The 16,593-nt window shown below is 42.5% G+C and overlaps 1 protein-coding gene across 1 annotated transcript in view; it reads right to left on the bottom strand.

Annotated features, from left to right (window-relative positions):
* Positions 1 to 15,666, bottom strand: part of sv2a (synaptic vesicle glycoprotein 2A) — a gene marked incomplete at its 3' end in the record, with an annotated part of 38,421 nt that extends 22,755 nt beyond the window's left edge. The window contains exons 1-3 of the mRNA XM_080769079.1: positions 15,541 to 15,666; positions 11,472 to 11,561; positions 56 to 830 (exon numbers count right to left, since the gene is read on the bottom strand). Of these exons, the coding sequence (XP_080625205.1) occupies positions 56 to 665 (610 nt within the window). The 5' untranslated portion in view covers positions 666 to 830; positions 11,472 to 11,561; positions 15,541 to 15,666. The remainder of the gene's footprint in view (positions 1 to 55; positions 831 to 11,471; positions 11,562 to 15,540) is intronic.
* Between the last annotated feature and the right edge of the window lie 927 nt (positions 15,667 to 16,593).

The raw sequence follows: 16,593 nt of genomic DNA, 5'->3' as shown, positions 1-16,593 counted from the left end.
ATGGTATGTTGAAAGACATACAAATTAGTATATACAAAATAGGAAATCCACTTACCCAGCATGCCTTTGTTGGGTTCAGACAAACACATGTCCTTCTCTGCACTGGGCAAGACAAAACCCACAACGAATATCTCCACACCATCCGCCATCAGCGCCAGCCCTAATACGAAATATAATGTCCACTGAAATTTCCCGTGGCCACACTCCTGCAGGATGGTCTCATACTGCTGTGCCAGCTCTTCCTGGTCCTTCCGCCTCTCGCCTTCATAAGCCGACAGGTCCCTGAACTGTGCCTCGGTAGCAGTGACTCCCTCCAAACCACCAGCTTTGCCCGAATCAGCCCTTGGGATGCCCTGGTACTCGCCCTCATAGATCTCATCATCCTCATCGTGCCCCTCAGTTGAGTCACTGTGGCCGCCCTCATCGTCATTTGCCCGGCTGTCATTGCGGTGGTAACCACCATCGTTACCGGGCGCTCCAGCATAATCATCATCATCATCTTCCTCCTCAAAGCGCTTGTAGGAGCGCTTGGTGTACTCATCTCCAATTTTGTCCGCGGTGCGGCCTACTTTCTTGCCAACCTGCTTCTTGGCCACCTTGGCAATGTCCTTGGCACCGCGGATGAAGTCTGTGCGGTTGTCTCGGTAGCGTCCATCGTCCTCCATGTTGGATGAGGGATTGGTGGTTAGTTGCTACTTGAATTGGGGATATCAGGAGTGGCCCAGGCACATGGATGTGCAATGGGGATTTCGGCTGACTGTGGAATTCAGCACCAGGGACAGCTCCCTTGTTCCAATGCTATTTTGGCCAGTGCGCTTCGGTGCAGAAACCTATAGATGACAAAAAGATTGTGTCAGCATGATTCAGTGTATTTCAGGCAAAAACACAGGCTGCAAGGCACTTATTTTTTCAATACCAATGTCAATTAATATACCAAGACAATGGGACACTGGCAGATACGCCACACCAGTAAATATCACATCCATATGCCAGCACGGTCACGTGACCAAACATCTGTTCTATATGCAATGAGCTCAGAGGAATGAACATGACATTTTTAAGGGTTCGTACAGCCACAGCAACTTGTTTGAGGTCAGTGGGCGTCATCGATTGTGCAGCACTTATAGTGTATGGAATAGCTCTCTCCGTCGCACAGCGTGACATTTACAGTAGTACCACATGAATCAAACCAATGAGACACTGTCATCCAACATCCCCCATTAAGAACTTAAACTGCGTCATGGTATGGATGTATGGAGTATGGACCCATAATACTGTAATTTAAGGTGCATAGATAAAAGTGTGCATCAAATGATATGACAAACTAATGAATATATCTGTTCATAAAGAATTGTTATTTCCCATTTTATCTGGCTGCTGGAATATTATTAGCTGCACAGGAAAGGACTCTGTTTGAAGGATATGTGCATTAATAGTATGAGGTAGAGAAATAAGTTGTGACTCAATCAATGTTGCTGCACTGACGCAGAGAAGAGAGAAAAGCTTTAACCATTGTATCATTTCATTACGTATGGGACTTTGTTTCTCATATATTTTCATTCCTTTTATGTCTCTTCCCCCTCTTCCCTGCAGTTTATCCTCATGGTGAATGTTTCCTACAGTATAGTCTTTATAGCCCCTGTGGTGGTGAGGTGGTACTTAACCCTGCTGTCCAATGTCAGTTGAAAGAGGAAGAGAGGAATGTAGAGGCAGAGAAACAAGAGAGGAGAGATATCTTAGCCATGTGCGTGTTTCACAGAAACCCCTCTGTCAGACTGCCAGAGTAAAATACGCAAATACGCCATATAATTAATACCAACAAGGGAAAGGCACATACTTTGTATTTATATGAGCTACTCACAAACGCACGCACGGTTGCACGCACACAAGCACACCCACACCCCCACACCCACCCACACACAAACACCCACACACAAACACCCACGCACGCACGCGCACACACACACACACACACACACACACACACACACACACACACACGCACACATCCTAACAGACATGTGGCTGTGGACTGCACATACTGTACATTCTGGGGTTTTACTTCAAGCATCTGAAGAGTTAGCAACAAATCAATAATTCCTAGACATTTAGAGTATAACGTGATAGGATACAGAAGATACAGGCATACACAAGCCTGATGCCACGCATTGGATCGACTATTTTCGGAAAGTGACACCATACAACAGATTCTTCTGAACATTAAGCTGTTAAGAGTACATTTCCCTGTAAGGTCTCCTGGCTCTATATCGTTAGTGGTTAATGGTCCAGAGTTTATAAGCATCCAGTCTGTTGGGAGTCATCCTGTTTTGTGAGACATTTCAATTGAAGTAACCGGGGAGTGAGATCAACTCAAGTATGGCAGATGAAATTGGGGGAATGGCCATTGTTTCTTAAGGGATTAAAGCTAGAAAAGGTCACAATACTGGTTTTGTACAGCATTTGAACCAATAAAAATATAGCATTCTTATGTTTGCCTCTAGCTGACATTTATGCAAGACATCGTAACAATAAAGATATAATTCTGGTGTCTCCTTCTGTTTTAGGGGAGAGAGACTTTGTTTTAATGATCATAACTCATGCAGAAATGGGGGGTGCAGATATTCACGGCAGCCCTCACGCTCATGCTCTCTAGTTCTCTCTTCGGCTTTGCACACAGTAGACTCAATCAATTTTCTACACCTCTCAGAATAGTCAGCTGATTGGTTGGTCATCCTTTGTTACCATGGTCACGACCTCAGTGCCAGGCAACGCCCACCCTTCAGTTTCACCCTGAGCTCCATTTAAATGCAATGAGGCAGCCATCACCATCCGATTACCCTTTCAACAGCCTGAGATACTGAGATGAGAGGCTGTGGGTATAGGCTGACTCTGAATAACAAACACGTTTCTTGTATGAATATGTTGGATTACTATTTGAGCAGCAGTGAGGTTGCATTTTCAGTGTCCTGATCAGTTTCTCCAAAAGAACACAAAAGAACAAAATAATGTATGCTTCTGGATGCAGCTAACCTGAAATCTAAACCTAAAGACACAATATATCACAAAATAACTGATAATTTAACAATGCCAATGTTTTTCTTAAATGAAGTTGGTCTTCTAACCAATCTGGCATGGCATCTCAAATGAAGTGCAAATTGCTAATAAATGAATTGCCAGGGCAGTGAGGGGGTTGCAGAGCAAACCCCCTGCCTTAAAGACTTAATTATGTAATCCCATTTACACACACACTCTCTCTCTCTCTCTCTCTCTCTCTCTCTCTCTCTCTCTCACTCTCTCTCTCTCACTCTCTCTCTCTCTCTCACTCTCTCTCTCTCTGTGTGTGGGCTAGCAGAGTCATGCTAACAAAAGAGATCAGGGAAAACTTAAAATGACAAATGACCTGCCCTGAAGCTAGGAAAACATGACTCTAGCATTGCACTAATGTAGCCTTGCCTTTGTTCTTGTTAAACCTACTTGTGCTCTGGCTAAAAACAGCAAGAGACAGATAAACTAATGATTGAGATGTCCACATGTTGAGATTAATGCCATCACAAAATCATTTGAGAGTAAAATCACTCTTTGAGGAATAAAGAATAAACACTATTCAGGATGAAGCACAATATTTAGTTTGTTTTCATCCAAGACATTTACGACGGTGTTAATTGTCAAGAAAGACTCATTGCTATCAATGGTTTCTTTGAGAAAATTGACCCCGTTGAACAAGAAGTGGATTTTATTCAAAATTCAAAATCCTTTGTCTTGTTTAAAATGTAGCTGTTCGTAGCTGTTCGTTCCAGTTAAGACTCACCCCCCGTGGCTTCCGCGTGCGGTTATGGTTATGCTTAGGGTTTGGGATAGCGTTAGTAATGGGTCGGAATGAGCGGTCGGAACAATGACACGTTACCAGAAATATCACTGGGCCAGTGGCTCTATGACAACAGACAAATCTGCAACTCTGTATGGAAGATTGCATAATATGTCATAATATTCTCAATGTACAATGAGATTTGAACTCTCAGCTCTACTGAGCGTAGACAAGTATGCTTCAGTTGAATCAAGCAAGCCTTGTCATAGCCTATAGATGCAATTACAAAACAACAACCTGGTGCTTCTGATCACCCTGTCTCATGTCAGCAACTCAGCATGTAGATGAAGATGAAAATGTCCATTGGCATGTTGATTCTGATCTACTGTATCCAATATGTGGCTAATACACAGAATCACAGATGATCTATCTAATGTCTTAAAAGTGTTTTTCACTAAAGATATCATAGCCACAGGGGTAAAACGTAATGTGGTGAGATCATTCAACACGAAGACATCACTGATTCCTTAGCCCTCACATAATACCAATACCAATACCATACCAGCATTGACTGCAGAGAACTTATCCACTGGAGAAACCAGCTTTGACAAAATCCCTGTTGAGACCACATGCTGTTTAGTGGTGAAAGAAAATAAACTGCAACAAATCAGGATACTGAATTGATTATCAGGCATGTTGTGTCCATTTTTTTATCAAAGACTACAGGCCATATTTTTGCCAGTGCCTTACCCCTTATCCCTAATTAATGAATCTCCCATTTGAAATTCTCACAGAAAGATTGCATGACTATTAATCATATGCAAGGTGTGAATATAGTTGAGAAAGATGTGATGTAGTCCAAACAGTCTGTGAGAAAGAAACAAAGATCAAAGTAAGCTAAACACATTCATTTAAACGCTGCATCTTATTAACAGTCAGCCAGGATGACTCACTGCTGGCTCCAAATATAACCCCTGCATTCATCACACGCACGTAAGTACACGCACGTACCCTGACGCACACACACACACACACACACACACACACACACTACAAACACACAGCTTATGATGCTCAAACCCTGTCAAATGATATCTTAGACATGCACATTGCACACATGCAGCACAGAAAATACACACATTTGTATTGTAGTATTGTTGGTCACTTGACAACACAGAGGCTACAGTTCCCACCCACACATATTGACCATCTGTACATTAAAGGTTTCATTCCCAGAGATTGTATTACAACTCTATGTGCAGCGTGTGTGTGTGTGTGTGTGTGTGTGTGTGTGTGTGTGTGTGTGTGTGTGTGTGTGTGTGTGTGTGTGTGTGTGTGCGTGTGCGCCGTGCATGCATGCGTGTTAATCTGTGTGTGAAAGAGAGAGCGAGAGAGGTGTGTGCATGCGCTGTTTGTGTAAAGACTCAATCATGTGTGCTCCTGCCTATGTGCGAGGAAGTATTATTAGGTCGCATGGAGAAATCACAGCACTACAGATACAGTAGCTGAGAGTTGCATGTAGTGTTGAATGTATTTCTCTGACATTGATAAGAGTATACACTGTATGTCAGACTGGTACACGAGTACCAGACAACAGGTACAACAGGTATTACATAACCGGATGGGGCATGCATTTCCTTCCCTGGCCAATTCAAGGCTAACAGAATTTGGTCATCAATTTGTTTGCTATTTGCATCTAAATAATAGCATCATCTTGCTTGGCTAAATTGCCCATTTCACTGAATTCCTAATTTCCTATTAGCCAATTTTGAGCCACATGTGCATAACATCCATTGTACAAAAAGCATTAATATGTGATTAAACCCTAAATGTGATAGTTTGAAGCCCAACACACACCGTCTGTGAAGCGGGTGCGCAGCGACGCGGCAACGCCCGGAAAATAGAACAGTGGCGTATCGGAGCGTCAGGCGAGGCGTGAACGTGCGCGTCGGACGCCGCCGGTGTGGGATAGGTTCATTGAAAATAACGGAGGCGGCTGTTTTGACGCGCGGCGTTCGCAGACGGTGTCTTGGGCTTTATGCTGCATTTTGCATATTACAGTTTCAGAATATAATGTCTGTTCTGCCCTTGCCTTGGTGTCATGTTTGTGGCAGAATCATTGCATGCTGGGTCATGTCAGCGCAGCCCACCCAACTGATGGCACACACAGACTGTACCAACAAGACTCAGTCAGTAAACAAACACCAACATGCTGCTATAATAATAAATTCAGGCAGAAAGAGAGCTAAGAGCGACGGATTCGATTAGGGAGTGTATTCATATTCATATCACATCACCAGGAACTCTGTTGGTGTTCCCAGATGAGCTGTAAGAAAGGCTGCTGTGTATTGAGGATGATGTGGGTTGCAATGTTGGACTTGGAAACTTTGAATTGGGAAGGCAAACCCAGGAATTCATTTTAAAAGTGCAGTTCAGTTTTTTTTAATCATGCACCTGTAACCCAACATGCCTTGCAGTGTGTCGACGCACGTGTCACGTGATCGGCCGTAGCCAATCTGAAGAAGGAAACACAGTTTCTGTTTCTGGGCTGTTTTCAAAGGCTGTTTTCTCGAAATGTAGTTTGCATCCATGGTTATTGAACAGAACACAGACCTTCTGGAATCATTTCCGATGTCATGCTGTGTCGAGGTTACAAATGAATGCTTGACTTTTTAGACTGAGGGAGTGACTAATGGCGGCTTTCAGAATCAGCAGCAAGCGCGATGCTATGTGGAGGGGGTCGTCTACAGGCGACCTGGTGACAGAACTCGTCGCCTGTCTCAAATGTATATGATGCAATATGCAGATAGATTGATGAACATGTTGACTAGTTGGAATATAAAATACAACTAGTCCTTCATAATAACTAGGAAGATACTCAAGATAGAGACCTCCCTTGAAATGTAACACACACACACACACACACACACACACACACACACACAAATGTCCTCTTGGCACATTTCATCATCTATAAATTATTCGTCTCTATACAGCCTTGGTCCAATATATTTAGCCTGGTCTGCAGTGTCAATACAGCGTAACATAGGGTCGCGGGGGAACTGAGTCTTAACGTGGCTGCATTGTGTTCCCACCAGGTTCAACACAGCACAGGTTGCCTCCAGAAAGGTCTTAACAGCTGTCCAGATTGTGAAAAGGGTACAGTGATTGGTTGTCAGATGTATTAGTTCTTAACTCCTCCCATCCAGACAGTACAGTGTGCTTCTGTGCATAGGGGAGTTCTCCTTGGAGTTGCAGCCCATCATGAGTCACATGACTATTCCCCTGTGCGGTGCGGGGGTCACCCTGGTGGCACTTTAGGCGGCTAGCAACACCATGTCAAGCAGAGTGACATCAGCTCTCTGCATCCATTTTAGTTTTTATTCATAGGCTAAAAATGGACTGAGGAGAAATCTGTACGAAAAGCTACATGGTAAAATGCTCAGTGCTAACTTTGACAGTGTGCTATTGTAACCAAATAGACCCATTTGGCTGCATTTGTATAGGACACTCTCAGAGTTACAGACAATTGAACACAATGCAGTTCATCACCAGCCAGCAGGAACCATTGCTATCTATATTTCAAATGTCATCTTAATTGTAATCTGCTCAACTCCACTCTACTTTGTCTTCTGTTCCTCCAATAGAAGGTGTTGTGTGTTAAGGATCTTAATTCCGTGCTCAGAGAGAGAGTTGACATTTCACAACAATGGGCTATGTACAGACAGTTGATAAATAATAAGAAGGCCCATTTCTAATACAAGAATATGCTGCAGGGATTGATATGATATGATATGATATAGTACTTTATTGTCAGTCTGCACTGAAATTCGTTTTGCAACCCAGCGGCCTTGTATGCAACACATATACCGGTACACACATTTGACATAACACAGGACTAAAAAGAAAATACAGTTACAGTACATACATAGAAACATAAGGGCAGAGAGCAATGTCCACAGCTCAGTCTAGTCCTGGCCAAGATCCTGATTAAGCCTCAGAGTCGACTGATGGACAAAAGACATCTTCAGTCTGACCTTATTGTATGCTGGAACACCATATCTCGTTCCTGAAGGCAGCAACCTATACATGCAAAACCAATAGGATCCCGCCTTGTACTCGCCGGCACCAATAGGATCCCGCCTTGTACTCGCTGGCACCCGCTGCCCCTCTAGACAAGAAACCACACAGGCTGGGCCAGCCTAGTCTAGCATGGTTACTGTTATAAGCTAGGTATGCACGTGTTGGCTCTCTATGCATTAAGGCTAGTTGTGTTTCCCTGTATTTTATTGTGTTTTTTGCCATTCAGCTCTTGACTCATAACTGCATCAGTTCAATGTGATTTTAAAGTTAGATATCTCTTTGGGCAGATAGGAAGTGAAGGCACAGTCTTCACAACACCAACAGACGCAGCAACAACAACAAAAACAACAACAGTTGATGTTGTTGATATGAATTATGTTTTATGCTAATACAGCAAGTGCCGTTATTCTGCAAAGGCAAGTTGTAACTTGTGACGGGCTAATCTCTGCGGGCAGCGATGAGCAGGCAGGAAATGAGAACACCAAAGAAACATGCTCCTTGCCTTTGTCCTGTCTTCAACAGTAACTTCTGTACCTGCCTCAAGCTGTAATATAATGGCCTGTGTTCAACTTCAAATGGGAGCATTTACCAGGTCAATTTTCATCAGGGTGGCCTTCACTTCCTTTAATCAAGCAGCAACTGCTACTGATGTGCAACTAACTCGCCATTTATTGTAAAATGAGAAAATAGAGCCAGAGGGATACCCAGAGCCTATATACATTGATCTCAAGAGACTGCTTAACCAATTTCATTAGATTAATTCAAGTGGATAAGTTGTTTAGAGTAGACTACCTAGTGTGAGCGATTGAGACTAAATCCTTTTGAAGCAGTTTACTGGCGATACATTTTCTCTGAATTTCGAATCAATTTCCCAACAAATGCTTATATCTGATCATGCGTTCTAGACAGTGTTCTAAGACACTGCCACATTCTCAACCTGTGGGCCGGGACCCACTGGTGGGCTGTGAGGGTATTGCAAGTGGGCCCCCAAATTATTGGCAAATCAGAGATTTTAATGATAACAACATTGATATTAAAAAGGGATACCAACCATAAAGAACGTAAACACGTAAACCACATATGGCTGACTGGAATCCCTCAGAGCTCTATACTATATTGTATTTTCTGTTCTTACTTTACATTAAATATCTACAAGCTCTCAACGTGTCATGTTGTGATGCATTGAGAGCTTGTAGATCTGCTATTTTCTGTACAGGCTTCCCCCCAGCTATGGATGCTGTGGTGGTTAAAATATACTGTGTGTTAAAGTTTCATTGATTCAAGTGGGAACACAATCGATTGATTGATGATTAAAAAGGCCCACTGGGTCGTGAATGATTTCAAGATTTTCAAGGCAGCCCTGCCCTGGTCCAGAAAATGTTGAGAGCTACTGTTCTAAGGCGCGATTCATAGCCTACTCCTATTTTAGAGAGAATTAAAGTCGGTTCGGCTCTGTAGAGCCTACAATGTGACGTCATTTGAGGTTCGGGGGGGCGGGTACCGTCCTAAAGTCGACTCTTCGGTGCTACTGAAAATGTATGACTAGCCGAAATCATTTCGGCACTACAGCGGTAAAATAGGAGTATGAATAGGCCCTAAGATGCAGTAGATCGACACTGTTGAAAGGGGATTTGGCTCTCTCATTTCTTTTGTATACTTTGTTAGTAGTGATTCATGTTTTTCTTTTAGACAAAACGACTCTAATGGGTTAGTTGTGGGGTTTGACCGAACAATATATCATGTTCTCAGTTGTCGGTGTGATTCATCTTATCCATCCATCCGTTATTCATTTTGTGTTGCCGGAAGTCCAGAAAACACACACACACACACGCTACATGTGCACATCGTGTTACCGGTCTGCCCCGGTAACAAGATGTGCCCATGCACGCACTAAAGTGGGGGGACACGCGACAGGCCAACAGCACACACACCAAGGCCCACCCCCGCTCGATCATGATTGGTGGAAGGCCCCTCTCTATCCTGATTGGATGAAGGCTGGGCCACCTAGCCAAAAACAAAACCTTTTTGACCCCAGGGGTTAACTGGGGACAGGGAGGAACTCCTTATTTATATGGTCAGCACACTCTATAGGATTATCAAAACAAAAAAAATAAAATAAGTGATATTTGAATTAAATGAAATCACTGAATATACCGTTAAGTTATCAAGTATGTCAAACAGATTTTGAAGCCCCCAGCCTGAAATGATTTAGCAGGGGAAAAAACATTTCTTTAGAAATTAAGATTTCCAGCCTGAACTAATGCCAAATGAATTGTTTGTCCCTGCACAATGAAACCATCAGTAATTTAAAATAATTATTAAAATATATAAAGAAAACTCTGATGACAGGCCTCAGTCAGAGCTCAAGTCATCTAGGAATAAAGTAAGGCATTAGAGCTATGGACCAGAGCTATAGGAATAAAGTAAATACAAAATACACTATCTCAAATGTATAGCCTATAGTATAGGCTATACATTTGAGATAGTGTATTTTGTATTTAGACTATTATTTGACACTGTCAGACTATGTATAGTATAGGCCCTATACTATACATAGTCTGACAGTGTCAAATAATAGTCTAAATCTAGGGGAGAAAAAAGCTTAGCTTATAGCTCATGCAGAGGATAAGGGACACTATTTGATAGGTTGCACTGCAGTCACATGTAAATTCATTCAGGACACTTTATTTTCCAAACATCCTCAAAGGTGGAAACCCACCATTGACTGTCTGTGCCATAAAGCCACAGAAAATAATAATAATAATAATAATAATAATGCATAAGTCACTCAACATCTCAACCTCCTGCAGCCCCTAGTCGGTCAACACATCCTCCTCGCTATAGGTAGACCGTAGACTATACAAGGTCATTTTGGCGATGTGTGTAGCTTCCCAATGTAGGCTGGGCCCAGTAGCCTATATTTAAATTAAAGGAACGAAACGCAGCAGCACATCGGCTAAATAACTTTATGTGCATGTAAACAGTGCTGTTCAAGGTGAGCTGCACATTTCAAACGGTCAAGTAAATCGAAAAGGTGAGGCTACGAAGGGCATCGGATTCGGCACGCATAGCCGATCAAGCACCAATTAAGACCAATTGAGATCGATGGAAATTAGGCGATAAGTAGGCTATAGTCCATGTTTGTTCGTGTAATTTAGTCATTCCAGACGATATTGTCACATCCGAGAGAAACCTCTTTCTAGATGATGATGATGATGATGATGGTAGTGGTGGTGATGATGATGATGGAGAAATCACTCTTACGCACGAGACCCCGCGGGGCCAGTAGCAAAGTAGAACGCTAATTCATCTTAATAATTATTATTATGTGATCATATTTCAGCTTTAATTTTAAATTCATTGTTTGATTTATCCAAAAATCGGTTTGGGTCGAGGTTAGGGGTCGTTGCGTTGCGCAGCGCATGCATAGGCTAACATATTAAGCCTAAGAAGCTAATTTTAGACTATTAGGACACATTACAAAATGGTACAGCTGGTATAAATGACACAGCCTATGCAGCAGGGAAATAATGCTTTTAAATTTTAATCTAATCCCAGCAAGTCTGTCTCGCAAATTGCTTACCTTTGGGTCTATAAAGCGTAGGTCGTGTTTTCAAGTGACCGAAACCCCGAGCTCTTCCGAATGTGCGGGATCGGGATGGTGTCAGTCAACCTGGCACAAGAAAAATAAAAATAAAATCCGGTTTTAGTGCAAAACTGGTCCGTGGATGATGATGAGAACACAGCACTGTGCAGTGCACTGACTCCCCTTTACTACACACAGCATCCTCCTTGGAGCATCCCCATTTATACTCCGTCGCACGGCGGTGTCGCGCGCCGACAATGGTCAACCTAAAAGCTCACAACGCGCAACGAACGCAACGTGCTGTTCGTTTGTAGATCGGCGATTTTGGCCGCGCGACACCGGTGGTACGACGAAGTATATATGAAAAAGCAGGCATCTCCATCTCCCCTCCTACTTTCACCGCCCGTTCCTCTTCCAGCAGACACCACTCCTTTCAGGAGAAGGGGGTTGCTCGTTTTCCCTCACATTACAAACAATAAGTGTGTTAATTTTCTCCAGATGTGGGTGGTCAACTAGGTGGGGGATTTGTTCCGAAGGGGGGTTTAATTGTTATACCCGGCACTGCGCGGTGGACAATACGCAGTTCTGTCGACAGAACTTAATTCTCATTCAAATGAGCCAGGTCTCTCTCTCTCTCTCTCTCCGTCAACTGGATTCGACTGTCATATTCGCCATATGCACCAAATGGCTGGTGCAATCAAGTGTGCACGACGTGCCACGCACCACACGTGCCTGGGCTCGTGCCTATAATTGGCCATGTACATAAACGCCTTTGGTATGATGACCATGTAGGCCTATAGTATAGCCTTTAATATAATTATGCGCACGCGTCCAGCGTTGTGCTCAATTAAAAATAAGACAAGGCTTGCAATATTATATTAGATTGATGCAGGCTAAATTAAAGAAACACACATAATATGAAGCTAACGTTGCCTATTAATTGCAGGCTTATTTCATTTGAATGATCAAATTAATAAATCTAATTTGATCATTCAAATGAAATAAGCCTAGGCTGAAATAGCACCATAATACAATGTTATGTATGTTATAGGCTACTATGTTCACTTCATGTATTCTTGTGTTTTATAATTAGGCTCATGAATCTTATGTGCACTATAGGGCGACTAAAAATATTATCCATTCTAATTGTTTAATTTTCTTTGGAGTTATCTGATCATCTGATGGGTTATGCATGTTGCCGTGAGAACAAAGAAAAACTTCTTGATTTCCCCAAACTAAATGTTGTATACCGGTAGGCCTATTATTCTGATTAATTGAAAATGGAGGACCCTACCGTAAACAAGTATGCTTTTCATGGTTTCGTCCTCAAAGTATAGCAGTTTTTGTATTAACATACCTTCTGTGAAATAAAAATGTCAATCGATCAATCAGTCTTAAATTCACTGTCGTGTTTGACATTATTAAGTCTATGTATCAAATAACTTTTTTTTGGTCTTATTTGTCCCTGAACATCTCTCTCTGATGTGTGTTTCTCTCTTCCTTATCTGTATAGTGTTTATTATTTTAATATATCTTGGTGTCATTGCATTTGACTGTTTTCTTGACTCTATGCATAATAAGCAAACCACCTGGCTTTGAGTCAGATGTCTCTCACCACACCAGCTGCCATCTCACCATCATTGATCTACCAGGAGCAGATGACATTCTAATCTAGCTTGAGGCCTTTTAGCTGCCATTGTCTGACTGAAAGATCTATTGACAAACTGGCCCTATTGTCTTGTATCTACTGGACACGGTGACATATCTTCTCCACTCAGCCTGGTACACTTAACAACAGATATGGTCCCTCTTTTCAACTTTGAAAGCAATAAGATAAGATAAATACGGTACATGTAATGAGAGAGACAGACAGACAGACAGACAGACAGACAGACAGACAGACAGACAGACAGACAGACAGACAGACAGACAGACAGACAGACAGACAGACAGACAGACAGACAGACAGAGAGTGAACTATAGTTGATTAGTTATAGTACTAGTTGTAGTTATAGTACTGTAGTTGAACTATAGTTGAGTCCAGTTTTCAGTGATGAAGATGTCACAGACCACCAGTTTGTTAAATTAATTTAGGCTACAGTTCAGCTCAGTGGCCTTGTGGTTAAAGTGTCCGCCCTGGGACTGGGAGGTCAGGGTTGGATCCCCGGCCGGGCCATACCAAAGGACCCAGTGCCCCCCTGCTTGTCACTCAGCATCAAGAGCTGGATTGGGGTAAGTCCCTGCGACATACAGCGTCATGTAAAGAGTGTGTACTGTGTACTTTTCATTTCTGTATATGTCTCTCTGTGTCCCTTTATTCCTATGAAGTTCTGTGTCAGGCATGCCCAAATATGAAGTGTGTTGCCTAATCTCAATGTGTCGTCATTGAATCTACAGGTGAGGTCCACTGCCATCTCCATGTATGAAGATCTGACCTCATTTAGGATCTTCAAATATGAAGATCACGACACTGACCTCATCAAACCCTGGATTTGGGCCCTGTCCGGAGCGCAGGCAGAGGCTTTTGTGGTTCTGGAAGTCAGTGGGGCAAACGGTTCTCCAGTTATGTGGATTACAGACATACGTACACACGTACGTACATACACACAGAGACGTGGTGCATTTATAATAGGATATACTATATCCTATATCGTATTAGTAAAATAACTTTGCAAATGTTTCAAACTAGCTTCACGTGGGCCTATAACAGGCCACACAGGAATTCCCCCCCATTATTTCCGCGGACCACTCGCCCCCAGCGGTTCTTGTATGCTTTTTTACAGAGGATAAGGTTAGCAATAAGGTTATTAGGGTCAGGCATAGTTTTACTGAGGTTAAGTTTAGGAATACGGCAAAGTTTTGGCAGAATTTCTAGGTTAGGTTTAGGAATAAGGTTAGGCATAGGAATAGTTTACTGAGGTTACATTTAGGAATACCTGGTGGTGACCGTTCCGAGATCGCCAGATTTGACCTGGGGCGAGCATGTTTTGGGGTGGGCGTTCTTGTATTCGTGTAAATCCATAAAATGTGCGGATCACATGTGCATGTTATGATGAATGTTGAAGCTGAATGTAATGCTCTCACGTGTAATGAGAATAAGAAGTTTACAAAGTTCAACCACACCACCAAATAATATGCCTTTTCTACTGAACATTGCTCACCTTTACTAAGGTAAAAAGATTATGCTGGAATCCAGGGCATACTGGAACGCTGCTATCCGATGAACTAGAGCTTTATTGATTGGTGAGGGAAAATTCGTCTTTTGGATTAATAATATATCACTGTCCTACATCGGAATGGGGAATGGATCTGTTCTGGACCTATCTAGATTACATCCATACTGTATCCTGGATGAACAGTGCGGCTCATTTTTGCAAGGTCCTCATAGAGAGGGGATGGGACGGAGTGTTAACCCAATACCTATACTCATAAATAAAGTTGTTCTCATTGTCATCCGTGATGCAATTTACATTGATAATTTCAGGACTTCTGTTACATACTGGAGTTTAAACAGTCATTGGAGGTATAAACTGAGGATTAACAGGAGGGTCTAAACTAAGAATATTTAATTTTAATATATTAAAAAAACTACAGGTATTTTTGGCATCTGCCACTTGAATTGACTTGATTGATTGACATAAAAATGGGCCTGTCAGCTCAAACCCATAATGCAATATTTTGTTTTCAAGAGTGTTGCTGCCCACGTAGAATTACAAATTAAATACAAAAAACTCTACCTATTCCATTTCTCCCCCTCTATTTTTTGTCTTAAATGTAATGACAGTGCCTAATTCCAAAGCCATTTTCAGCGATGGTATTATAATGTTTTCGATGGGTAGATATTGTTGAGCTGGTCATTTTGAAAGTGTGGGCACTCCTGGTTTACATGGTTCCTTCAACTTCCTTGGGGACAATGGGGAGTGCTGGTCACCAGCACACGTGACTGAGGGCTACTAGACTGCGATCTATCTGCATCTATGTGGCTGGATGGTGGTGGTATGTGTTCTGGGTGGAGGGGTTAAGCTGCTGCTTCCAAGTTGTTTATGGGGCTGGAGAGGTTACCTACCTATGAATGGGGGCACTGCTGGAGTCTGCTGACCAAGGCTCAAGGGGGTTGAGTGGTGGTGGTCGAATCTTTAGAAAAACTGGTTCAGCTCGTCTGCGTGTTCCACGGTCTCTTCACAGTCCCTCAACAGCAAATAAATGGACACTGCATTATCAACTAATCATATAGTGTCTTGAGGAGAGTCATCCTGAAACATGCCAATTGCCATATTAGAAAAGACATCTGAAGATGTCTCAAGTAAAGAGATAACAAGGCAGCAGAGCAGAGAAGGCAAACAGGAGGCAGAGAAGGAGGAGCAACACATATTATGCATAGCCCTCAAGGGGAACCTGTTGTAAAACTGGCAGAGCAGATCAACACTCCTACACAGCTGCACAGATTGCCTCTAAACCAGCAGGCAGATGGGCTGCTGTTTGACACCCACATCTGACAGTGGACGATAGTGCACTAAAATGTGTCTTAGAGATGAGTTGCTCTGACTAGAATGGATATGAGTGCAAACGCATTGTGATAAGCAGCTATTTGGGTCTAATTCGATTTTAATGGGAGGAAATGATGTCCTGTGTCCTCTCCACCTTTGTAACAAATGTAACTTGGCGAGACAGTGCTTAATTCACTAGCAGCAGTGACACATAATTTAATTTGCAAAGGGATCCAATTTCCTGGGCACAATAAGGTTGTTAGGGTGGTCAAATCATCTGCCCTCTTTATCTGTAATGCTAATAAGTTGTTATACCACACAAAGATAAAGAGGCAAACCTTTTCTTTTTTTTTGCTGCTCAACAAAAATCATGACAAGTTGTGTTGTGGTAGCTGCCACAGCTAACATTCTAACTATGCTGATATCTTGCCCAAAACTACTCAAAGAAAGGAGTGAGTTGCCAATTATACATCCTTAAAACAAAACAAATGCAGTTGACGAATGGGCTCGCTTGCTTGCTTGTAGCCAGCTATGTCAAAGCATTTTTTACATTATGGTTGTCTTTCAAGCAGCACTATACATTTCCTCTTCTACCCTGCTGAAATATTTACCATTGGTAGAGCCGACCTGCT

This window comes from Protomyctophum bolini (genome assembly GCF_963924005.1).
Source record: "Protomyctophum bolini genome assembly, chromosome: 7".
Taxonomy (NCBI): domain Eukaryota; kingdom Metazoa; phylum Chordata; class Actinopteri; order Myctophiformes; family Myctophidae; genus Protomyctophum; species Protomyctophum bolini.
The sequence above is the reverse complement of the archived record's forward strand: the minus strand, read 5'-3'. Positions and strand labels throughout refer to the sequence as shown.